This window comes from Theobroma cacao, chromosome 5 (genome assembly GCF_053813885.1).
Source record: "Theobroma cacao isolate CCN51 chromosome 5, ASM5381388v1, whole genome shotgun sequence".
Taxonomy (NCBI): Eukaryota; Viridiplantae; Streptophyta; class Magnoliopsida; order Malvales; family Malvaceae; genus Theobroma; species Theobroma cacao.
The window spans coordinates 33,187,447-33,214,267 of NC_142643.1; the positions used below are offsets into that span (position 1 = coordinate 33,187,447).

Below are 26,821 nucleotides of genomic sequence, written 5' to 3' on the forward strand. Positions count from 1 at the left end.
AAAAGATCATCAAGACCGATTCAGATCAGGAGAAATTGATAGATGCAAGCTAATACAGGGGGTCACTTGGGAGATTGCTTTATTTGACTTTTACCGGGCATGATATTGCATACTCATTTAAAACATTAGGTCAATTTGAATAAGCCAAGCTATTGTCATTTGCACGCAGCCTCAGAATTCTAAGGTATCTTAAGGTAGTTCCCCGGACAAGGAATTCTCTTCTCTTCCAATTCTTCCATGAAGCCCATTGAATATGTTGACAACGATTATGCAGGTTGTCTTGATACTAGAAGGTCAGTTATGATACTTCTTGGAGAGTCTTTAGTCGGCTAGAAATCTAAAATGCCAAATCATCCAATTTTTTAAAAAAAATACCAAATCAATAGTTTTAAAATCGATATTTAATAAAACTACAAAAACTAAATTTATTAAAATTGTGGCAGAGAACTAAATTCACCAAATTAAAATACTAGAATAGTCAAATTCAAACTTCTACCGTACTCTTTAACTGAATGCTAATATTAGACAAAACCAATTTACTTCCACAGGAAATAGAGCGAGAAGAAACATGAATATATTGGTCATAACAAAATAAATATATTTACCAATTAACTTTTGAAAAGGTAAATGTAAGCTGCATAAAGAATCAGCTTGATTACACACGATCGACACAGGAATTGTTCACAGCATCAGCAGACAAAAGATTTAAAGGACATCGAACGTAATATGGGTAGGTAGAAGCAGAAGTCAAATAGCGAAAGGCCTCCAGACAACTGATCTTGAATTAAGGGCACTTGGGTCCTCCTCTCTTGGTCTTCCAATTGTTGTAGCAAGGGCAGAATTGCTTGTTTCCATAAGTTCCTGGTGGCACACACAAGCACTTGGCGCAGCACTTCTGGCAGAAGAACAGGCATGGCTTCCTGTATTGTGTCTTTGAACATCTAAAAGTGCAGCGAGGGCCGCACTCTGCATTGCATTGCATTGCAACCCAACCATATTGAAATTACTTACGGTACTACTCTCGTAAATTCCATTACTATATTTTATAAAGACTTGGTGAGCTTGTGTTTTTTACCTTGGGGATGAAGGCTGCCTTGAGTGATTCCATGCTGAAATCCAAAAGAAAATGATTAACATTTGAGGACATAAGGAAAGAAATAGTAAAAAAGGTGGCGTATCTCTTGTAAATATTATATATCACCCTTGTGAAGTTGCTAGGTGGCTGTGGCTGTGGAGCAGGTGCCTCTTTAATGCTGCTAGCCTGGGGATTTATATAATTCAGTTATAAAATTAAAATAGGATCACACTTCAATTATATTTCTATGCATCCCTTTTGGAAGGCAAGTATGCAAAAATCTACATCTAATCCAAGAGTTCTTTCCTATGTTTTCTTTTCGTATGATGACGAACAACTTATAATGGATTATAATTATAATTACAAAGCAGCTAATAATCCTAAGTGCAGATGATAAATTATTTTTTTCTTTTTCTGTGGACAAATTAATTTGTGGTTAAAAATAAAAAAGGTTAGATGGGGAAGTATTAAAATAACTGTACTAATTACTTAAGTGTAAAATTAATGGTCAAAAAAAAAAAGAGTTAGAAGATGAGAAAGCAAGTATAAAGGTAGTAACTTATGGCCTCTTAAAATGAAAAAGCACTGGATAGAGGAGAGAAACTCACATTGTTCTGTGCTAGTAAAAGTAGCATGATAACAAGAAAGTACATCACAATAGTAAGCTTCCCTGTCATTGCCTTGAGTACTGCGACCGCTATACTGAACCGAGAGAAAGAAGTAGCTGCCCAGAGAGAACTTATTGTGTCAATTAAGGCTGTTAGGCCCTTGAGGAGGTATTTGTAGGCAGTTGGAAACCATTGTTGAAGATTTGGAGAATTTTTTGTGTCTTATTCATGAAAAGGGTCCGAATGCTACTGTTTGAGACAGCGGCACATGACCCCAACCTCTTCTGCCTTCCAAAAGGACAAGTATACCTCTGTCTTTCTATAGTTATAGATATCCATGTACCCTATATTGGTATACTTGTTTATACGTTAGATCAAAACCAAGAAAGATGAAAATTCAAAACAAAATCTTAAGACTCCATTATAAACCTTATAGTTACACTAAAGGGGAAAAAGAAAAGAAACCTTTTGTCATGCTGAAAACCTTGAGCAAAGCAGATAAATTTTTGGACTATAAATAGTAATTAGTTTTTCTTCTAGATTCAATGAAAGGCTAAAGTGGTAATTAGCTTGTCAAAGGTCGGGGCTGGAACATTCCCATGGCTTCATTTATTTGATTGCCCATCCATGTCAAGTGTTAAAGTGGAAATGAAAAGAGGGCAACCTGGCATGTGCACTCACATGCTTGTATTAGGTTTTTGTGATTCTGGTCCCTAAAAGGCGCAGACTAAAACAACAGAGAAGAAGAAAGAAGCTATACACGTTACCCAATCAGTAATCCTAACTGTTTGTTTGTCAATTCTTTCATCGCCTCGTGATCATACTCTGTCCATTCTCGTGACCCTTTTTTGTGTGGCTTGGTCCTGTACGAATCGTTGGTTACCTTGGAAATTTAGGAAGGATAAAGAGGAGGAACTGCCTCAGCCGCCCATCCAGGCCATTAGGCCTTAGCTATCATCTATTACTCTCGTGATTATATGAGCTGGACCTGCTCCTTGCATATGTTTCTGATCTATAAATACAGAAGGAATATACAGAATGCGAAAGTGACAAATCCTATAGGTTGTTGGTATTAGAGTTGGAATACAAATCCCTCAAAATCCTCAAACGGCGAAAGCTAATATTTCTCTTCTGTTAACTTAGTGTCCCCCCTCCCCCTTTACAAAACTCCTCTCCTTATCTTTGAGAAACTTTACAAATTTATCCATCTGTTTATTGATATATTCCTTCTTTTACTTGAGAAACTTTCCTGTTCTTGCCTTCACCCACCAAGCATGGAAGCACTTCCAATCCAACACATCAAAAATCATAGATGAAAGCTTGGATATTGAAGATGTTGAAGAAATAAAGAGAGACATCCAAATATGTCTGCTCTGTAATCAAGCAAAACTGAGTTTGCGTCCCAACATGACTAAGATGCTTCAAATGCTAAGAGATAAAGACATCGAATTACCTACACCAATGAAACCTCCATTTTTGGATGAATGTGTACAATTATCATCTCAAATGCTAAATGCATTTCTTTTATGCACGTACTTAGAGAATTGCGTATGCAACTAGTCAGCTAAACAAGCCTGGGTATTATAATTCTAGAACATCATTTCTGTGATAAACAAATGATAATGAGTTCATAACATCTCCTATTACTTTATATGTTAAATTTCACTGTTAATAGCCAGCTGCCCATTTTCCTTAGACATTAAGGTTATTTCCTGAAACTTAAATCTGAGAAACCAAACCAAAAGAATCAACTATAAAGCAATTAATTGGGAAGCTCTAATATCTACACCCAAGCAAAGCAAGAAAAAATAAACGTACAAAGCTTTCTATTTTCATTGAACATAGTAAAATTCTCCAAGAAAACGAATAGGTACACTTCAAAATCACCATTTATGAGCAAAGATCACACTGATTACAATCAAGGGCAGGCTCAGAAATTTTTCTAAATATTGTCATAACTAAAATAATAATAATAATTAAAAAAATTTCTCAATTCAAAATCTACCGAGAGAGTACTTAGATCAAATTAAACACGACTTTACTTAGAAGATTGTTGAGTACCACCATCAGTAGAATTATGTTGTTGCCCATGACCTGATTCTTGTGAGACAATTTCTTGTGTTTTAAAATATATTTTCATGACTTATTTATCCAAAAATCTGTTAAAAAGTACTACTTATTTTTCATTAGCATAAAATAAAATATGATCTTGCATAGCAAATTATCAAGTTCAACAACTAACAATTTGACAAATTTCTATTCATTAATCAAAAGTACCCACAAACCACATAAAATTAAATACAAAAATCAAACAATCAAATAATATATCTAAAAAATAAATCAAAAAAAGAAAGACTCATAATTTTAAGACATTATTTGACATGCAAGACTGCTTTCAATTAGCTAGATTTTGTTTGGGTCCCAAACTATCAAATTAATTAAAAAATATTTAGACATGAAGTATTTAAAAACTTAATTTGGATTAAAAATTACTTACAATTGAAGCCTAAATGAGTTGTTTTTAGAGAGTAAAAAACACAACCAAAGATCAAGAAGAGGAAACGTCATTGCAGGTCTCAAAAGTAGGACTTGAATTTTTGAACAATGAGAGTAATTTAGGTTTGGACTTTTTTAATAAAATCTTAAATTATAGAAGAAAATTTTTTTGTCTTCCATTTAGTATTTAAGTATTTATATATAAATTACTTTTTAATAAATTTATTTTGAATTTGAATCTTTGACCCCACTCCTTACAAAATTGCAAAAAAGTTAGTGGGTTCATTAGTATACTAACTATATAAAACTTTAACATGTTTGGTTAGAGAATGGAATAACCATTCCTCCACTATTCCTATGTTCCCTCTAATAACTTGTTTGCTTCATAGTATTGACTATTTCTTGGAATGACCATTCTGGAAGAAACCTGAATAGCCATTACCATTACCAAGGGAGATCTTGATAATAGCTACTCCAAGGATGGGGAAAGAGGTCAAAATTTTTGTTCGACAAAATTACCCTTAAATAAATTTAAAAATTTTCATCACATATAATATACATTTTCTTCATTTTTCACATTTTCTTTCTCTCTACCCATCTTCTACCTTTCTCCTTCTCTCTTAAGTCCCTCAATGGAAGGAGACAACAACATCGATGTCGATTGCAAGAAACACCGATTGGTGTTCCCCACCATATCCAACTATGGGAAGTGTCGATCTGGTGCTCCAGCAACCAAATCCAGCCACAAGGAGCGCCAGATCGAAGCTTCATTACATCAGCCACATTACACCGACCACATCTCCGATGGTCAACCGGTGAGAAGAAAGAAAAGAAAAAAAATGAAAATATTTGAATGGAATGAACAAAAAAAAGCTACAAATTAATATCTTATATTTTAAAATTAAATTATAATTATAAATTATAAAAAATTAATAATTATAAATTTTTAATATTTTAATATTTTAAAATTAAAAATAAAATAATGATATACTATAATAAAGGGTATTTTTTTCCATTTATCACTTATTCCTTGATTATTTCTAAAACTATTCCTGCTAACCAAACATTATAATAAGTCATAATACCAATTCCTATCTTATCTCATTCTCATGAACCAAACTATATAATAACTATTTTTGCCTTATTATATTCCCACGGAATGGTTATTTCATTACCACCTTATTTCATTACCAAACATACCCTAAATAAGTAATATAGCAACTAAAATTTTTTGGTAAGTGAGTGGTGTTATGTGACACCACTTCTTCCAAGGTAGGTTCGCCCTTGATACAATTAAGAAATAATGAATAAATAATAATAGAGAAACAGCTTGTGGTAGGGGTTTTACACTAATCTTCATTATCAAACCCAAAAAAATCTCTTTCTTCTTCTTCATACCCATAATATACCCTTTTCACTATTATTATTGTAATAATAATTATTGGTATTAACATTGGCTACTTTTTCTCCATTTTCTTCTTCTTTTCCGCTGCTTGCGCTTCCACTTGCACTGCCAGTCTCACCGCCATTGTTGTCGTTGGATGAAGAACTAGCCAAAGATGATGATGAAGCGAAGGATGATGATGATGATGAAGATGAATAAGAGAATGAATATATTAGCAAATGGATGGATAAATTTGTAAAGTTTCTCAAAGGCCAAGGAGAGAAGTTTTGTGAATAGGGGGACTATTGTTAACAAAGAAGAGAAACATTACCTTTGCCATCTTAGGATTTTATGAGATTTTAAAATTTTAGACAGCTGGCATGATTCTGCAGCATATTTGGTTAGAGGGAATGGAATAACTATTCCCTCTCTATTCCTATTACTTAGTTATTCTTACATTTGGTTCATAGGAATGGCTATTCTAAAGAAGGGTTATTCCTTGAGAAACCAGAATGGCCATTAGCAAAAAGGACCTGGGTAATGGCTATTCCACACTTGTGGGAATAGAAAAAAAAATACTATTGTACAAAATTACTTACCAACCAAACATTGGAATAAATCATAATAACCATTTCTACCCTATTCCATTCCATGAGCCAAGCTACATAATATTTATTCCTATCTTATTCCATTCTCACAAAATAGTCATTCTATTCCCTCTCTATTCCATTCCACGAACCAAACATACTCTTAGAGATGGGGTAGGAAAGAAGGCATAAAATGGAGTAAAGGATTTGTATTCTTAGAGTTGGCAATTATGCTCCTTCGTTTCAGGTGAAAAATAATTTAGGTCTTATTTTTAAAGACAAACCAAATTAAATTAAATTTGGATAATCATTCAAATCAAGCTAAATTTTATCAACCGTTATTAAATTTATTCAAAATTACATTTTATCAACTTGTAAATACCTCCATTTTTTAATTTTTGATATTATAAAATAAATTTTTCAAAAATGATCAAATCATATGAAAAGAGAGAAAAAGTGAATTATAAGACATTTCTTAAAAAATTAATAATTTACTTTGAAAAAACTATTAATGATTTTTTTATTGACTGATATTTAATTTTCATTTTCATGATACTAATTATAATAAATGATTTACTATGATTATGATTATGATGTACAACTTATGAGTTATCATAACTTCAAAAGTAAAGTGATGATATCTAAGTAAAATCTCAATAAATTAATACCATTAGAATTATGAAAACCTATTAATTAATCTATATATATTATTTAATCAATAAATTAATAATTTATTAATTTATATATTAATTAATGAAAAATTAATTTATCAAGGTATTTTTTATTTTTTTCAAAATATTGAACTTAATTCATGTATTGTGTATTGTAATTATACGAATATTACTTAATTATCAAATTACGAATTATCATTATTCATGACGAGCAAATTATTGAGTACGTCATGGGAAATGACAAAAAAGATGAAGTTGAAGACAATAATTCTATGTTGGAGCCTATCTCGTGTAAAGATGTACTTAAGGTAACAATCACATTACATAATTTTCTCTTGAAATACAAGAACAATGCACCAAAGCTTCTTAATATACTAAGAAAAGTTAGAGACAAAGTCTAATGAGACATCAATTTCAAGAAGAAACAAGTAACATTCGATTCATATTTTACAAAAGCCTTCTAATTGAGTCATGTATATATATAATTTTGATGTGTAAGGAGATTATTAATTTATATATCAAGTGGGATCTATATTTTTTTTAAATATATTATCTTATAAATTTAACGAATTATTAATTTACCATGTTGGTCCCAAGTCGAGACCGAAAAAAATATTATTTAATTGATGTTATTAATTTATCAGGTATTAATTTATAGAAATTTTACTGCAGCTTCTCCATATCAAAATTTTATTAACAAGTAAAAACTAAAAAGCTATTAAAATTTTGAATATAAATATTATTTAGTTCTCGTTTTAGCTACTTTTTTTTAGGTGACTTGAAGAGATTCTCTAGTTTAGTGTTCTCCTATCTGCATGTTAACTTTTAAATCATTATCTTTGATAACTATTTAATATCTACTTAAGATTAAATAAAGTAAAATCTTTAAAAGTAGGTGTCGCAATTAACTTTATTGAGTTACTGTCCACTTTTTTTCTAGTTCATGAATTACTTTTGTTTTTAAAGCTGTTATTATTACCAATTTTAAGTCTTTTATTATTTCTTAAGAATGAAAAGAGAAAAAAACTCTTATTTATGATGTATAATTGTAGAAATTGAATTTAATTATAATAAAGGAAAGATACTTATTACTCACAATTAAGAAGAATAATATCCAAAATTATATAAAATAAATGAGAAATGAAAAGTGATTTTAAAAGATAATTTAAAGTTATTAAATATTTTTTTATATAAAATAAATGAGTAATGAAAAGTGATTTTAAAAGATAATTTAAAGTTATTAAATATTTTTAAAGTAAATAGTTTTTATCATAACGTGCAGGTCTGGGAATCCGTCCGCTTCGACGTGAAAATTTAGAGTCGCCATTAATCTTTTTTATAAGGTGTAATTGGCCACCTATTAGATTCATTCTTATTGAGGAAGTCCTAAATTAATTTTAGGTTTGTTTAAAGAATAAAAACCTGGTCTACAAATTTTAGAGTCAAGTTTGGGAGTCCAATTACGCACGAAGAAATATTAACACCCCCTATGACTCTTGTTCCACAAATGACACCATTTAATCATATGTTATCCTATTTTAACCTTAATTTTTAATTTTATTCTTATATTTCCTTAACCATTATTCTTTATATTATTTTTTAGTTTTATTCACGATCTAAAGTCTTTTATTCGATTTTATGGGTGTGACGTGCACATAATACCATTATAAAATGCATGACATAAATCTCGATAATGTCCAATAAAAACCTTTCATTAAGAACATTTTTCAAATCCACCCATCATACTGATGAGATTCGAGGATACTCTCTCACTTAAGAAATTACTTAGCAAATCTCGCCTTTGCAAGCTTCTATAGAAAATGCCATCATTTGGATAATCATTTACGGATAAAATAATATTTTCATGAATGCAAACTCTAATACGAGTAAAAGCCTTTTATTAAAAACATTTTTCAAGCCTTCCCAACATACTTGTGGGACACAAAGATATTCTTTCATTTAGGGAATTTTCCAAGCAAAATCACCTTCGCAAGCTTCCTTGAATAATCCCATCGTTAGGGCCTCAAGTAATGTATAAAATATATCTAAATGCTATGACATTTAAATAGTGTAATGATGGTGCGAGGCAGGCTGTAAATTACAATATTAATCATTATTTATACCATATGTTCATTATTATTATTATTTACTATTTTAGGGTTTCCACTTTTTTATTTCATTCCTATTTTATGCTTTTTTTCATTTTATTAATATCTTTTTTTAATAATATTTTAAAAAAATATTTATTTTGGTTAAAATATTGGGACTTAAAATTAAAACCCTCCCATCATACTGATGGAGTTTTAAATCAAGTTCTTCCCCTAGGAAAATTAGATCAAGATTATGTGTAATGCCTCGTACTCTGGCATGATAGCCAATAGAGACTCAGTGCTTGTTTGGCCTGAAGTTTTTTCAACTTATCTACTTCTTAAAAGTATAAGTTAAGGCAAACAGGATTTTTAAGAAGTTTTTAAAAAAAAGTAGCATTTTTTAAAAAAATAAAATTAAAAAAAAAGCTTAAAGAAAAGCTTTAGAGAGAGCTTTCTCTTCACTTCTTTTAAAAACACATCGGCTTTTTAGGAAATACCCCTCTCTCTCAATCAATCTCCCACTCTTTGCCCTCTCTTTGCAAATCACACTTCTGCAACTCAAAATCGCAATCTCTTTCTCCTCTACCTCTTTTTAGAAATACAACTAAAAAAAAGGAAAAAAAAAACAGAAGACACAAAAACAGATTAGCAAAATCTATGATTTTTTTGTTCTTAAAAAAATTAAGAGAAAAAAAAGGCCCAAAATTCAAAGTTATATTCAAGTACTATTTAAAAGTTTTCTCTCTTCTTCACCAAAAAATCTAATATTATTACTACTATACAAGTTTGAAAGTTGTTCCGATTCTTTATGGATTTTTTTTATTTTAATATTTGAAATTGTATATAAACTCGAAATAGATTTGTTCTGTTTTGGTTTAGTAAGTGATTGAAGATAGCATGAATATCCTTTATGGTAATTTTAACCAAAATTAGAGTTTATATAATTTATTTTGTCAAACAGCTAATCAAACAACTTTAGTTTAATTTTAAAAGTTATTATTTTTCATAACAACTTCATAATAGCTTTTAAACTAAAAAAATAAAAAAGGGTTAGGCAAAACAGGCTCTTAAAGGGAGAGAACAGTCAACAGGTCAAGTGAACCTCTTCTTGTTTGTTTCCCGAGAAAGTGGACTCAAGGAAGCATCGTAATTTGAAAGAAACAGTGATATTTCGATTTCCTTCTAAAATATTAAACCTCAACTCATCAACCACCCTTTATTCTTAAAAGTGGAGAACGCTCTGAATTTTTCACACTTCCCCCCTCCCTCACCCTCACGGGATGGCGGTTGGCAGGCCACCGGACCCCCCAATCCCTTCCCAATAGGTCCCATGCGGCATGGGACCACCCGTAATCTCACAGAACCAAAAGATTTGCAACCGTCAGTCAACAATGACGGCTTGAAAAAGACGGACCTTCAAAACCCACCTATTTCCCCCCGTGCACAAAGAAAATCTTTTTTGAGTGTAGCGGCTGGAGAAAAGCCACCCTTAATACCCCCACCCGTGAGCCTTTTGTGTACAAAGAAAAGTCGACTGCTGCTTTTTTTGATGATGAGATCACTGCCTTAGCACAGCCTTTCAAGTTTTCCATGGTAGGAAAATTTTTCAGGATGCAACGTATGCAAGAGATCCGTATGGCCTTCAAAGGCATCTGCCTAGTGGGAGCTTACAAGATCCGATGGCTTGACTACAAGCATATATTGATTTAGCTTTCAAATGAACATGATCTCAACCAAATCTAGTTGAAACAGGTATGGTTTATCTCCAATAAAAAAATACGCGTATTTAAATGGACTCTGGAGTTTCAACCAAAAAAGGAATCCTCACTTGTACCGGTTTGGATCTCTTTTCCAAATCTGAGGGCTCACTTATACTAGAAATCTGCCTTGCTGGTGATAGCAAAAATGGTTGGCCGTCCTCTGATGGTTGATGAAGCAACAGCGAATGGAACGCGTCCAAGTGTGACGAAGGTATGTGTGGAATATGACTGCCAAAAACTTCCCATAGATCACGTCTGGATTGTGACTCGAGATAGACAAACAGGAGCGGTGACAGGCGGGTATATGCAGAAAGTCGAATTCGCAAGGCTTTCGGAATATTGCTCACATTGCTGCCATGTTGGACATGGTGTTTCCACGTGCATGGTGATGGGTTATAGACTAGAGAAGAGACCACAGCCTACGAAAAAAAAAAAAAGAGAAATGGGGTTGAAGATGGTAAGGAAATGCTAACAGAAAGAGATCAAGGATTGAAAGAAGGAAACGCGACAAATCCGGAGCCAAAAGGGAAGAAAGGAAAAGATCTGATGCCGTTAGAAAGGTTACTTGGTATAGATAAAAGGAGAGAAAGGGAGGAGAGACGAGATCGACTAACCGCGAATGAGAACGGGAAGGATCCGATTGGTTTGGAGGAGAAAAAACAGAGTATGGAATGGAGAAAGGTAATGAAAGCTGGTAAGAGTGGTGCAAAGGATTCCAGGGGTATAGAAATTGTTTCTTAGGTCGGGGATGAGGTACCGGTGCAAGTTTCAAATCGTTTTGGCGTGAGCTGCTAGAAAATGAATATGAAAAACAGGGGAGAACAGAGTTGGTGAATAGTGCACATGCGAAAAAAAAATTTCTTTGGGTGTGCCGGTTGAAGCGGAGGAACAACGAGATAACGATGCTGTAAAGATATACGGGAAACAAAAGAACTGGAGTTAGGGCAATGCCAATCCTAAAGATGATCAACAGAGGCAAGCTATGAGTGAGAAAGGATAAGAAATGATTGTTGCAAAGAAGGCAGCCATAACAGCAGATCGAGACTCGACGAATGCATGGATGGCAAACAGTTGGCAGACCGGTGCAAATACTAAGGATAGCATAAAGCAGGCTGGAGACTTTGATGAGGTTAAATGGGCAATGGAGGTAGACCACGTGATGGTTAGGAAAAACCAAAAGAAGAATAACCGCAAACTAGAGGACTTGTTATCTGTGGTGGTTGTGCATGGTGGTGAAAAGGTGTCAGATGGTGGTGAAAATAGCCCCAAGGAGGCTGTGCAACTGAGTCAACCCCTTAGTAACAGTGCAATGAGTCCTTATGATTGTCTCCAACTCGGCACTGTTCATTCGAGTCAAACAATTTTTTGTGCCATTCATGTTCTACCAAATAGTGAACAAAGGTTAGTAGGAAATGCCTCAGCCAAGAAACCAGCGGCAGGAACAAGTGAAATGAGTGAAGGAACTAGCTTCATCCCATCCCATGCAGCCCATGCAGGTCGTGATGGCCATCTGATGCAGTTATCACAGCAGAAAGACCCCACTCGCCAGCCACATAATAGCCAAGATCGTATACGAAGCCTACAAGATGGTACCGGCAGGGAGTTTTTTCATGTGAACCCAACTTTAGGAGTAGATATTCACTATTCTGAGCACCATCCTTTGACGTCCAGAAGGAGGAAATCAGATAGTGAGGTGCCCTATATTCCTATTGAGGATGCTTCCTTAGAAGAAGATGAAATCTCAGAGACAAATGGAGTAGATGGAGATTCTACCTCTCGATATTTCCTTACAAACACATACCCATGATAAGTGCTTTAATCTGGAATGTACGGGGTGTTGCTGGAAAACACATCCAAAGACGAACAAAAAAATTAAAGATGTTGCATAACATTAAAATCCTAGCTATTCTAAAACCAATGGTACATGGTTCTCAAATTGAATGTTATAGAAGGAGGCTCGGCTTTGATGGTGCGACAGCCAACTCTTCACAAAAAATTTGGCTTTTCTAGGCTCATGATGTCCATTGTTTCATACGGTTTGATCATCCTCAATGCTTTCATGCAAAAATTTATTTGTCGTGGTTTTCATTCTCATTTCAAACCTCTTTTATATATGTTAAATGCACTAGGCTAGAAAGGCAAAATTTATGGTCTTTTTTTAGAGATGTATGTCACGACCCGAAACTCCCATCGGGCCCGTGACCACCGTCGCGACGTCCCGATAGGCACTCATTACCCCGAATGTCGATCGGAACCCCGCAAAGCTTAGCATCAACTTTCGCATATCCCCGGTGAGCGACAGTTATTAAATCTTGCATTTCAAGAAATCATAATTCATTTCCAAATCAAATCAATAAATTATTATTTTCTGGCTCACACGGGCATTTTTGTTATTTTTCTTTGAAATTACCAAAACCCGCCAAAAACATGGTGTAAAAGCTAAATATGTTCATACATATTTTAAATCAAATAATTAAAGTATAAAATTACTTTTACAATGACACGTGGGCTCCCAACTAACCAATAAGATGCGAGTCTATGAACCTATAATTTTGTCAATGCAAGGCTAACTGAAGTCCTTGATGCAATCGGCTATCTACCGGTTATCCCAAACCTGAAATTTGGGGAATTAAGGGTGGTGAGATTATAAAATCCTAGTGAGTAAACAGACACCATCTAAACTATCTAAAGGCAAGTAAATGGAGACAATTAAAAAATAATTAACTTTAGTAAATTTTTCACGTCAGGAATATTTATCTCAACCAAATAATCAATATGGCTTGTGAATTACTCAAAACTTGGCTCATGCCAAATCTTGTACTCGGTGACACCTGGACCAGGAGTATCCAACCGAGTCCGCCAAGGCTATTAAAAATTCATATTTCGTGAAAATCATATTTTTATTTTGAAACATAGCTGTTTCTTGGCATTGGCTGAGTCTCACTCTCACGCGGTGGTCCACGTGAAGTGCACTCAAAAAGCCCACCTCAAGAGATACCCTACTCACCTCTACGACCGAGGTGAGAATATAAAAGAGTTTACCGTGCCCCTCTAATAGGCTGGCCCACGGAACCCCCCACCACTGCAGCAGCTAATCTTTTATCTACCACCTGATTTATAAAATCTTTTTCTGTTTGACATGGCAATTTATCGCAACCTAACCTCTCAAGGCTAAATACACAGTACAAATAATTCCAACACCAAAATCAGTTTAGCCATTCATGCTCATTTATTGTCATAAGCCATTCAATTTAAAGCCATAAATTTATAACACAAGCAGGTAGTCTCCAATTACTCTATTTTCAAAACCAGTATTCGATTTTTTAGAAAATTTATAAAATCATTTTATAAAATCACAATTTCTCTTAAAACATTGCAATTTACCATTTAAACCCATTTTCCATAAAATCACACAATAGTATAAAACTACTCTAGATAATTAAGACAATAATAAGTTTACTCACAATTTTCGAAAACTAAATTCGGGTACTCCAACTATTACTCCTCGGGTGCGATTTCTTTGCCCTTGCTAGAGGATTCACCACCTTGACAAATTGCACAATTAAAAGGTTTACTACTTTGGTACTAAACCAAAATAAACTAATTTATACTACTAATGCATGATATGAAGTGCCAAATGTCTAAATTTTGCCTAAACGCGATGTTAGCCTATTTCGGTCTTTTACCCGATAAATCGAGATACGTGTCCGTTTAAACTCCAAATTAATTTTTTTCAGTTTCTATACCTCAATTGCACCCAAATTGACTTAATGTCCCTCATTGTGGTGCAAATTATCAATCTCGGTAGCAAATTACGAAAATACCCCTAGTGGGTAAAAATTCATATTTTTACTCCGAAAATTTCCATTATTTTTCTAGGCTCATAATTCATCATTATTCATCATAATTCCTCAAATCAACATCAAGATCAGCAGCCAATATTCCCCTAGAAAATTCAGCATAATGGGTTTCAATGGGAGAAAATTATTTCTCTAGCTTATTTTTGCTATATTTCAATATAACCTAACTAAAATCACTTCATTCAATTAAAATCAACCAAAACTCAAGCTCAAAACTCATCCATGGAGGTTTGGCCAGCATGGGTGTCCATACCCACTTTCTAATTTTGCATGGAAATGAGAAAAAAATGCATGGGTAGTGAAAATCACAAGGAAAATCAATGAAATTTACCTTTTTAATGCTTGATTTCTTGATTTCTCTTGATTTTCCCCAAATTTTTTCAGCTAGGGTTCTTATTTCTTTTCCCCCTTTTTCTCTCCTGGTTTGGACAGCTGAAGAAGATGAGAATTCTGGAATTTTGACATTTTTAAAGGCTAAAATAATATAATATTATTTTATTTATTTATTTTTTATTAATTCCTTAAATTCTAGCCATCCATTTATTTCCAAATTTTCACCATACACTTGTCTCACATATCCATAGCTTAGATAAAATTCTCAGACTTATCCAAAATCTTGGTGGATAAATTTTTGAAATTTACACTTTTGCCCCCGTAAAAGTCAAAAATTACATTTTTGCCCCCAAAACTGAAAAATTACCCATGGACATATTTTTCATCCCTTATACTCATACCATTCTCCAATTTGTCAAATTTGATCTAAATTCTCTCAAAATCTCAAATTTTATCCGCGGGTGGTAAAAATTACGATTTTGCCCCTACACTCTAGAAATCACCGGAATTAAACTTTTGCACTGCCAAACCCTCAAATTATACTCCAATACTCAAATCATACTCCAATAAGTTAAATGGGGCCAAAAAAATCTTTTCTCAAATTTCCATTTTGTGCCCAAGTGGCAAATGACCATTTTGCCCCTAGATAGTGAAAATTTCAGTTTGACTCCAAATTGATCCCCGAACTCCGAATTACCATTTTGAGTCATCTCTGAACTGTGAAACTCTTAATTTCACCTCAAAATTCCTATTTGAACTAGTTCGAGGCTTAATCGACTTAATGGTACCATTATGGGCAATATCGTCTTTTAACGATTCCTCGAACTTCCTAAACATGCAAACATTCTATTGAGCATGTAAATGACGTCGTAATTATTTTATAGAACAGGGTTTGACATGTAGCTACTGGAATTAATGAACCGTGGCTTGCAGAAGGTGATTTCAATGTAATTCTTAATAGAGAGGAAAGGCTCTTAGGTGCAAAACCACATGTCAGCTCCATGGAGGATTTTGCATCGACTCTTTTTTATTGTGGCTTACTGGATGCAGGTTTTGAAGGGAATAAGTTCACATGGACAAATTCCCGTATGTTTCAAAGATTAGACAAAGTAGTTTATAATGTGTAGTGGGGTGCAAATTTTGCAAGTACACGGGGTCCAACATTTAAATAGGGATGGTTCTGACCATTGCCCATTATTAATTTCCAGCTCAGAGTCTTTGGTTAAACATCCTTCTTCCTTTTGATTTTTACATGCTTGGTTGAAACATCACGACTTTATGAGTTTTGTTGACAGAGTTTAGAAGGAACTAATACACGGCACTAGGTTGATAGGTTTTTGGCTCAAGCAGAAATGGTTGAAAAAGGCTTTCAAAGACTAGAATAAAAATGTTTTTGGTGATATATTTAGTAATATCAGAGCTGCTGAATAGCATGCAGTTGAGAGTGAAAAATTATTTGAACAGAAGCAGTCTTTTACCAACAAAGTGCAGCTTAATCAGTCATATGCAAAACTCAATCATTTGCTCAGTATTGAGGAAGCATTTTGGCAACAAAAATCTGGTGTTCGTTGGTTAACGGAGGAAGAGAGTAACACAAAATTTTTCCATATGCGGTTGCAGAAAAAAAAGGTGAAAAACTGCATTTTTAAAATTAAAACCAAGGATGGTATTATGCTGGAAAACCAAGAACAGATTAAAGTGTCTGCTGTTGAATATTTTGCTAAATTGTTAAAAGCTGAAGCAACGGATTTGACCAGTTTCAATGCTGATTTAATTCCTCATTTGATTTCTGACATGGATAACCAAGCTTTATGTGCAGAATCGACAATGCAAGAAGTGAAAGAAGCTGTTTATGCCATTGACAAGGACAGTGTGGCAAGTTCTGATGGGTTTTCCTCATTATTTTATCAACAATGTTGGCATATAATTGCGGAGGATCTCTTGATTGCTTTAAGAGATTTCTTCTTCGAATCTTCTCTGCCGAAGGGGGTAACTTCTAGAACTTTACTCCTTTTAGCTAAAAAACCAGATGTAGAGTCTTGGAGTGATTTTCACCCTATCAGTCTATATACTGTTTTAATAAAATAATTACTAAATTATTAGCAACCGGTTAGCTAAAATATTATCATCTTTAATCTCAAATAACCAAAGTGGGTTTGTAAGTGGCAGGTTGATTAGTGACTATATTCTCCTCGCACAAGAATTAGTCGGTAAAATTAACTACAAAGCTAGAGGGGGTAATGTGATTTTGAAACTAGATATGATGAAGGCCTATGACAGATTAAATTGGGATTTTTTGTATTTAATCTTGGAGAAATTTGGTTTTAGTTTTCAGTGGATTGACATGATTAAAAGGTGCATTTCCAATTGCTGGTTCTCACTATTAGTCAATGGGCACTTGGTTGGCTACTTCAAATCTGAGAGAAGTCTAAGACAAGGCGATTCTATTTCACAGTTATTATTTATATTGGCAGTAGAATATTTATCGAGAGGTATTAATTCTGTCTTTGCCAAATATAAATCACTACATTTTTATTCGGGATGCTCTCTAAATATTAGCCATCTTGCTTTCGCGGATGATATAATGATTTTTACTAATGGAAGCAAATCAGCTTTGGAGAAAGTGCTTGGATTTTTACAAGAATATGAACAGGCTTCGGGTCAAAAAATAAGTTAGCAGAAAAGTTGCTTTATTACAGCTCCCTCTGTAACTAATTCCATATGGTAGATTATTGCTCAAACCACAGGCTTTCATCATAAGACTCTCCCTGTTACATACCTTGGAGTCCCTCTTTATAAAGGTCCAAAGAAAACGCTGTTTGTTTATTCACTTTTTTCCAAGATACAAGATAGGATCTTTGGCTGGGAAAACAAAGTCTTATCACCTGGTGGCCAAATCACACTGATACGGAGTGTTCTTTCTTCGCTACCCATTTACTTACTTCAAGTTCTCAAGCCTCTGGTATGTGTTATTGAAAAATTGACAAACTTTTTAATAGTTTCCTTTGGGGAGATTCCTTGGACAGCAAACGGATACATTGGACATCTTGGAATAAAGTCACATTCCCAAGTTTCGAAGGTGGCCTGGATATCCGCAGTTTGCAAGATACTTTTGAAGCTTTTTCTGCAAAACTTTGGTGGTGTTTTCATTCATGTAATAATTTATGGACACAACAAATGAAAGCCAAATACTGCAATGGGCGAATCCCTCACACACTAGCTCCTAAATTGCATGATTTGACCACGTGGAAACGGATGATTCATGGTAGAGACATACTCGGGCAGCATATACAATGGAAGATTGGTAAGGGTGATCTCTTTTTTGGCATGATATATGGCTAAGTGACAAACCTCTGGTACAGTCTTTTCCCTCATATTTGCACTCTATGACAAAAGTTAATTATTTTTTCATTAATAATGTGTGTGATGTGAACAAGTTGAAATCTGTTTTACCTAATATGGTTATTGATGAGATTTTGAGGATCCCAATTAGCAGAAGTACAGCAGATATGGCATATTGGGCTTTAACTCAAAATGCAGAATTTAGCACAAAAAGTGCTTGGGAGATTTCTCGCCAACGGCAGCCCAATTTTGCTTAAGGTAAATTGATATGGCACAAGAGCATTCTTTTAACGATTTCATTCTTTTTATGGCACCTAATGCAGAATTGGATTCTGGTGGACTTAAGGATGAAATCGAAAGGCTTCCATTTAGCATCTAAGTGCCTATGTTGTTGTTCAGAAAAGTCTCTTCTACATGTCATTTGGGAAGGTACAGTTACACAACAGGTTTAGAATTTTTTTGCAAAATACTTTCAAATGTATGTGCATAACCCTCAAAATGTTTTACATATTCTTCATGCATTGTACTATTTTGGTGACTATGCGAAACCTGGTCATATTTGCATTTTATTACCATTACTTATAATGTGGTTCCTATAGGTTGAACGTAATGATGCTAAGTATAAAGAGCTAAACATGTATCCTGAAAGAGTGATATGGAGGATTATGCGGATGTTGAGACAGCCCTACAAGGGTAACTTATTAACTAAATGGCAATGGAAACGAGATATTGATATTGCAGCACATTGGGGATTTCGGTATGAATAAGAGAGTCACAGTCCTCCAAAAATTGTCTATTGGTCTCAACCATTGATGGGGGAGTTTAAGCTGAATGTATATGGTAGCTCTAAGGAAGCCTTTTAGAATGCTGCAGGCGGAGGAGTTCTACAAGATCATATAGGTATTATGATTTTTGGTTTTTCCGAAAATTTTGGACCTTATAATTCTATACAAGCAAAGTTAATGGCATTACATCGAGGACTGCTTTTATGCAATGAATACAACATATCCAGAGTTTGGATAGAAATGGATGCGAAGGTAATTATACAAATGTTACATAAGGGACATAAAGGATCTTCCCAGACCCGATACTTGCTGTCTTTTATCCGCCAATGCTTGAGTGGCATCCCCTATAGGATTTCACATATCCATTGTGAAGGTAATCAAGTTGCTAACTGTCTCTCCAACAAAGGGCATACACACCAAAACCTACAGGTATTGTCATAAGCCAAAGGTGAACTCAGAGGTATGATTAGATTAGATAAAAGTAATTTACCTTATGTTCGTTTTAGATAAATGTAAAGGAGTAGTACTCCTAATTTATTTTGGTTCTTATTATTTTTCTTTTCTTGATAATTCAAGCTCTTGTAAAATGAAAGTGTTGAAATTTTATGATTGCATTAAAAAATATGCACATAAAATGATACCTTCCTACCTAGGTACCCTTCCAAATTCTCTTCGATCTCATGTAACTCTGGAGGTTTAGTTTATGTCCCCCTCCATATTGTACTTAATTTTTTCATTTATTAATAAAATGATTACAAGGTAGCTAGGCCCTGCGGGAATTTTCAGCATAACAAAAATGTTTATGTAAAGCCCGACCTTATAAAATACTTGTCATGACATACATGTGATGGATAACATGTTTATATGCTAGGAGAGTCCCGAAAAATTTACAAAAAAAGTCGGTATTGTACCTAGAGGTACAACAAAGTTGGTTTAAACCTCGAACTAGATCAAATAGAGATTTTAGGGTAAAATTGAAAATTTTACAGTCCAGGAATGATTTAAAATGGTGATTTGGAGTTCGAGAATCAATTTGGAGTCAAACCAAAAATTTTACTATCTAGGGGTAGAATGGTAATTTTGCCACTCGAGGACAAGATGAGAATTTTTTTTAAAAGATTTTGATCATATTTGACTTATTGGAGTATGATTTGAGGTTGAGAAGTGAAAAATTGTAATCTTGGTATTTTTTTTTTGGAGTATAAGGGCAAAAAAGGTAATTTTACCGCCTTGGGGGCAAATCGATAAATTTTCACCCCCGACACTGGTCAAGACCAAGGGATTTTATTCATCATGGAAATGGATAAACATGAGAAATGTGTGGTGGAGAATTAAAGAATTAAAAGTCAAATATTTAAAATTTGAACCAATAAGGAAATGTCATGTGTCATGCTTTTATTATTTTATTGTTTCTTTATAAAAAGGCATAAAAACCAGCTCATTTCTCCCATAATGGTCGGCCAAACTAGAAGAGAAGAGAAACCAAGGACGAACAAACCCTAGGTGGGAAAAATCAAAGAGAAAGTGTTGGAATTCAAGGATTTGATCAAGCAAAGGTAAAATTTCTTTGATTTTGCTAGTGATTTACCTTACCCATGCATTTCTCCTTAATTTCGATGGTTGGATTGTATGTTTTCATGGGGAAATCATGGCTGGCCGAATGGGTTTGGTGAGAGAAATGATGTTGAAATTGTTTGATTTTGAGTTATGTTGGTGTTTAGAATTAGTTAAGCATGTTTAGAAACAAAACAACAAGAAAAGAATCCTTTTTCCCCATGAACCTTCAATGGCCGAACCCTATGTGAAGTGTAGAAGTAATGAATTGATTTTGTGATCAAGTGAATTGGTTGAAAAATTGATGAAATGATGATTTATAGTGAGAAAATGGAATGGAAAAATTTTTAGTGATAGTGCACCACAATGGCCGAAATTTTCAAGAAGAATTGTGAAGGTTGTTAGGCTGAATTTTAGATTATTGGAATTGTATCTAGTGAATTGAAAAATTAGAAATGAAATGGAGCAATTTAGAGTCAAATCGGACACAATTGTCATTTAGTCGGGTAACAGGCCGAATTAGGTCAGCACCGTATTTAAGCGGTAGTCGGATAAGTTGCATATCATATCATGCATATACATCGAGCCTGAATTGATTTTATAATGGTCAAGCATTAATGTGGTGAATTATGTATTGTACATTGTGGATAGGTGGTGAGCAAATTACACTGGTAAAAGTACAAAAATTGTACTTGAAGACTGGGGTTAGGAGTACATCGACTCCTAGAACTGTGAGTAAACTTATTATCGTCTTAATTATCTAGAGTAGTTTTATACAATTGTGTGATTTTACAGAAAATGGGTTTAAATGGTAAATTGCTATGTTTTAGGAGAAATTGTGATTTTATAAAATGATTTTATAAATTTTCTGGAAATTGAATACTGATTTTGAAAATAGAGTAATTGGAGACCCTTGATGTGTTGTAAATTTATGATTTGAATTGATGGCTTAGGTTAATATGTTGGCATGACTGGCTGGGTTGTGTTTTTGGTGAACTGTATGAATTGTTCTGTTTTACATTTACAGGCTAGGTAGTATAATATTAGTCAAGTCATGCTATCAAAATTTTATGGTATGGTGGGTATTGCTTGCTGCAATGGGCTGGGTTCTGTGGACTAGCCTATTAGAATGGCACGAAATCTTGACGTATTTTACCTCGGTTGGAGAGGCGAGTAGGGTAACTCCTGAGGTATAACTTTTAGAGTTCACTTCACGCCAAACCACCACATGAGGGCGAACTCAGCCAACGCCAAGGAACGACTATGTTTTCTAAATAAAAACATGATTTATGAGTATATAACTTTTTAATAGCCTTGGCAAACTCGGTATGGGATAGCCCTCAGTCAAGGTATCCCTAATAACTGAGTATGAGAATAACTTTTGGCATGAGCCAAGTTTTAAGAAATTCAGAAGCCATGTTAATTACTCTATTTATATAAATTAATTTTATTTGGTTGAAACAAATTGAAAGGTGATGAATTTCAGTATGTTAATTGTTTTATCTATCTCCATTTACTCACCTTTAGATAGTTTAGATGGTGTCTGTTTACTCACTGGGATTTTATAATCTCACCACCCTCATTTTCTCACATTTCAGGATCGAGGAATTCCATATTTAGCTGACTTTGACAAGGACTTTCATTTGGACTTGAATCGGCAAAAGCTGTAGGTTTTCAGCTTTCGATGCATTTTGGTTAGATGTGGGCCCACGTCTCACTGTAAAAGTAATTTTTTGCTTTGGTTATTTGCTTTATAGTATATATGAATATAATTAACTTTTACGCTATAAGAATTATTTACCGATAGCTTTATAAAAATTATTTTACAAGAAAATGGTTTATTTTATTGAATATTTTTATTATATTCAAATGGTCAAATTTTCACTTCAAATGAACGTTTTAGATACTTAATTTGTTTTTAAATCACTAAATATATATTTTTTGCTTACCTACTACATTTTTAGCAAGTTTTAAAATTTTTGACAAAAAATGACGAAAATGTCCCTGTAAGCCAAAAAACAATATGTTATGTTCTGATTTCGAAATAACTCGTAATCTTTCGAATTACAATATTTGATAACTATTGCTCATCGGGGAAGTGCAAAAGCTAATACGAGAGCCTTGCGAGGTTTCGATCGGCATTCGGGGTGAAGAATGTCTGTCGAGGCTTCGCGGCGATTGTCACAGGCCTGATGGGGAGTTCTGAGTTTCGACAGTTTAGGAGTTGTAGAAGGTGAAAAGAATATTTAGAATAAAATAATATTTTTAAACAAAATAATATTAAAATAATACTAATTTATTAAAGACCGAATTTAATCATGTTTTCGTGAAGGAAGTGTTAATTGGTTAAGTTTGGCCAAAATGAGGGAGAGTAAAGAAAATAAAAAAATTATAATAGTAAACTAAAGACTAGGTGGGACCATGCTTAAACTAATGAAATAAATAAAAGGAATGAAAAGTAAAGCATGCTTAAATGACCAATAAAAAGTGACCTTAATAACAAAGACTAAAGAAGAGAATTTACATGCAAAGGTTAATATTTTCTCTAAGAATAAATTGTGAGAAATAACATTCTTAATAAGCTCAATTCAAAAATGCCCTTTATTATAATTTTAACTATTTTTACCTAATTTTTTACATGACTTGAGAACAATACCGTTTAAACAATTTTTTACAAATTAAATGGTTCCGGTTTTCTCTATCTCATCATCTAGACAAAAAGTCCAAAAGTAAATCCTTATTTCTCTCTCTTACTGAATATTATCTATCTCGCCATCCCAAAAAGTGGAGATGACATCAAGGTATGTGTTTTAAGCTTTTAGGTTTATTGGTTTATATTCATATAATAGAACCTCGAAGTTAAGGAATTGAAATTGATTAAACATATTTGTAAATTAAAACATTGTATAACTTTGGCAACTTAAATCTGGCTGCCAGCAAGTAAATCAATTAGTTATTAGGTATTGTGAGACTGGTTTTTAAGCCTTGCGTACTAATTTTTAGGCATTATAAGATTGGCTTTAGGCATTATTTGACTTAGGCATTGCAAGACTAGCTTTTAGGCATTGCGTGACTTAATCATTACATCTCTGGAACTTAGGCATTACATATGTGGAACTTGGGCATTACGTGACTGGTTTTAGGTATTTCTTGACTAGTTTTTAAGCATTGCATGATTGTTTTTAGGCATAGGCATTGCGTGACTACGTTATAGGTATTGCATGACTGATTTTTAGCATGATGTGACTTACTCACTACGTGTCTGGTTTTTAGGGTACTTAGGCATTACGTGACTAAGCTGTAGGCATTACATGACTAATTTTTAGGCATTATATGTCTGATTGTAGGCATTATGTGACTTAGGCATTATGCAACTAAGTTGTAGGCATTACGTGACTGGTTTTTTAGACGTTGCAGGACATGTTTTTGATAAATTAATTGATTGTGACACTTATTTTTTTGTTAAATTAGCAACGTGCCAAATGTGAATCTTGTCATTACATATGATAGTCATTGGGTCAATGTCACTTACAAGGATGGTGAGACACGAGTGAGGGGTGTTGGAAGTGATTTTTCGTTTTCGGGCCTGATAAAGCTGGTTGAAGATGTTGTTGGGGTAAACTCACTGTTGTTGATTTCTCATATAAATGCACGTATCATTAACAAGTAATTTAGTGATAAAGTGGAGTATCGTTTCCACAGAGAATTGTTTTAATTCCTATAGTTAAGTACTAAAATTGACACACCCTAATCTTATCCAAGCAATTAAAATTAAAATTAAAACTAATAAACTAAAAATAAAACTAATCTAAAATTTATTAGCAAGTTTATTAAATTCCAGTGACTACTATACCTAAGATTATGATATACCTCAATACTTCATCTAATTATTGTCTCTCTCTCTTAACTTAGCTTAATGGATTAAATTGCTAATCTAGTGTCTTAAATTATTTACAAGTCTCTGTCGAGTTTCTCATAAAAATATCTTTCCAAATTAATTTACTATATGTCTATGCAAATTAAATTAAAGATAGATTCATTAAGTTCGTGCTAATCCTGGTTACTTATGACTTATAGGTGTATGTCTACCCTATATGCAAATCAAACCACCTAATCAACTAAATGCATTCAATCATACGTTATTCTATTCAAGGTCTACCTAAATCTCCTTTGTCAATGTTTAACTTAAATTTTCAATTTAATCTAATTGGTGGCCAATCAACTAGAAGTATTAAGAACAAAATAGAATAAACAACTAAAATACATTAAACATAAGCAAAAGAGAGATAAATGAATTAGCTTACGTATTGAGTTCAATCATAATCTTAAATAAATAATTTAGTTCTTTATCAAGTCATACATCATTATCAAATAAAGTTTAATCATTAAAAATAAAACCAAGAAAATAAGAGAATAACAACAAGATAGAAAAAACCAAGAATTGTAATCTTGATCTCCAAATCTCCTTAAATCCATCAAATTCTTTTCAGCTTCAATGACTTTGCAGCTTGATTCTTAGCTTTCAATCCGGTGTTTCATTCCTTTTATAAAAGTCCTCCGAAATATTGTTTTAATAAGGCTTTGAAGTTAGGTCAAGTTGAGTGAAAAAAGAAGTCAATTTTAGTTGGGATTTCTTCATCAGACTACGTGGGCCATAGCTTTGACCAATTAATTAGCAGAAATCGTAATTGCTCTAGGACTGCTGCAGTGCTTCAAATTCAACAAGATTTTTAACCACATTCCTTTTCATATTAGGAAAAGTGGTAAACATAAAAGTTGTATATTTTCCTCTTAGCTTTCCAATGGTCTAAGAATCATCTCATTTGAAGTTTTGTAGAGAGAGTTATGATCAAAATACCAAAATATATGCAATAAAGGTCTACACCTTGAAATTGCTCTCCTCCTTCCATTAAAATTCTTCCTTCATTAAACATCTACAAAAGCTCAATTAAATCAACAACAACCTATCATAATCACATTAACATGAAATTAAGCGTAAAATTAACTAAGATTAGATTGACTCACCTAAATTAACTAATTTAAATTTATTTAAATAAAACTTACTAATTTTTATGCATTACAACAAGAATTAAGCTAAATTACTAGCAAAATAAAGTCTAAATAACTCTATAAGAGTTATCACTCACAAAATTAGGAAATCGAGCTCTATGCATTGCTGAGTCATGCCGCAGAGGTTTCATGCCCAATTATCAAGGACGATGAAAATTTACCAAATATTCTACAAGATGAGAGGACAGTTATAGTGTTTGTGACTGTTAAGGAACGACGTGCAAATGTTATGCCACTGAACAAGCTTTCCAACATAACTCTCAAATAGATAACCACCAATAATGCAACTTTTGACCTTTTTTGTACACATTGCAATTGACAAATAGCTTTATGGAATACTTATTTAAAGTTAGCACCATATGATTATTAAAATGTAGATATATTTCGATGAACATGTTTTGCCTATATTACATGAGCGTATAACACAAGCATACTCTAGTATATTCTAAAACAGTCCTTAAGTAGTATTGGTACTCAAAGTTAAGATCTCTTATTATTCGAGTTACCTTAAATTGATTAAACCAACTTTGATATCTTCAACTATATTCTCTATTAAAAATGGATTCTACAATTAGCAATTTCATTATTTTAACTAATGAGAAAAATTATTTTGTAAATGGTCTTTTGAAATTATTTATGTTGAGAATTTAGATTCAAATTAATATTTTATTATTGATGAGAAATTATTTAAAGATTTTGTGGCCATTATTATTTATTATTAACAAATAGAACGATTTAGTATATCCTCTTTTGATACCATTGATGACATAATACTCGACTGAAATATTGAGAAATTTCAAACAATAGCAAAATGTATAAATTGATATCTAGAAACAAAATGTCCAATTCAACCATATGGTATTTAACCTTAAAAAATTGAATAATTATTTCAATTTTCCACATGACAACCCATGATTAGTACATTATTAAAAAATTAAATTAATTTTTTCATCAAGACAAATTAATATATATATATATAAGAGAAAATTGTGAAAATAACCCTCCTCGTAAGCCCAATTTAACAATGTCCTTCATCATAATTTTAACTATTTTTAACCAATTTTTAGCATGACTGAACAACAATGCCCTTTAAACAATTTCAGACCAATTAAAATGATTTCTGTTTTCTCTATCCTGCCATTTAGACAAAAATTTTCAAATTAAATCTTGATTTCTCTCTCTTGCCAAATACTTTCTATCTCGTCA

General features: G+C 33.1%; 1 protein-coding gene across 1 annotated transcript; it reads right to left on the reverse strand.

Annotated features, from left to right (window-relative positions):
* Positions 1-575: 575 nt before the first annotated feature.
* On the reverse strand, positions 576-14,154 carry LOC18598832 (Gibberellin-regulated family protein). The gene is made up of 5 exons (XM_007028531.3): positions 14,136-14,154; positions 1,684-1,799; positions 1,202-1,261; positions 1,076-1,109; positions 576-966 (listed from the first exon to the last, which is right to left on the reverse strand). Exons 2-5 carry the CDS (start codon positions 1,750-1,752, stop codon positions 785-787), a joined length of 345 nt encoding a protein of 114 aa, XP_007028593.1. The 5' UTR covers positions 1,753-1,799; positions 14,136-14,154; the 3' UTR covers positions 576-784.
* Between the last annotated feature and the right edge of the window lie 12,667 nt (positions 14,155-26,821).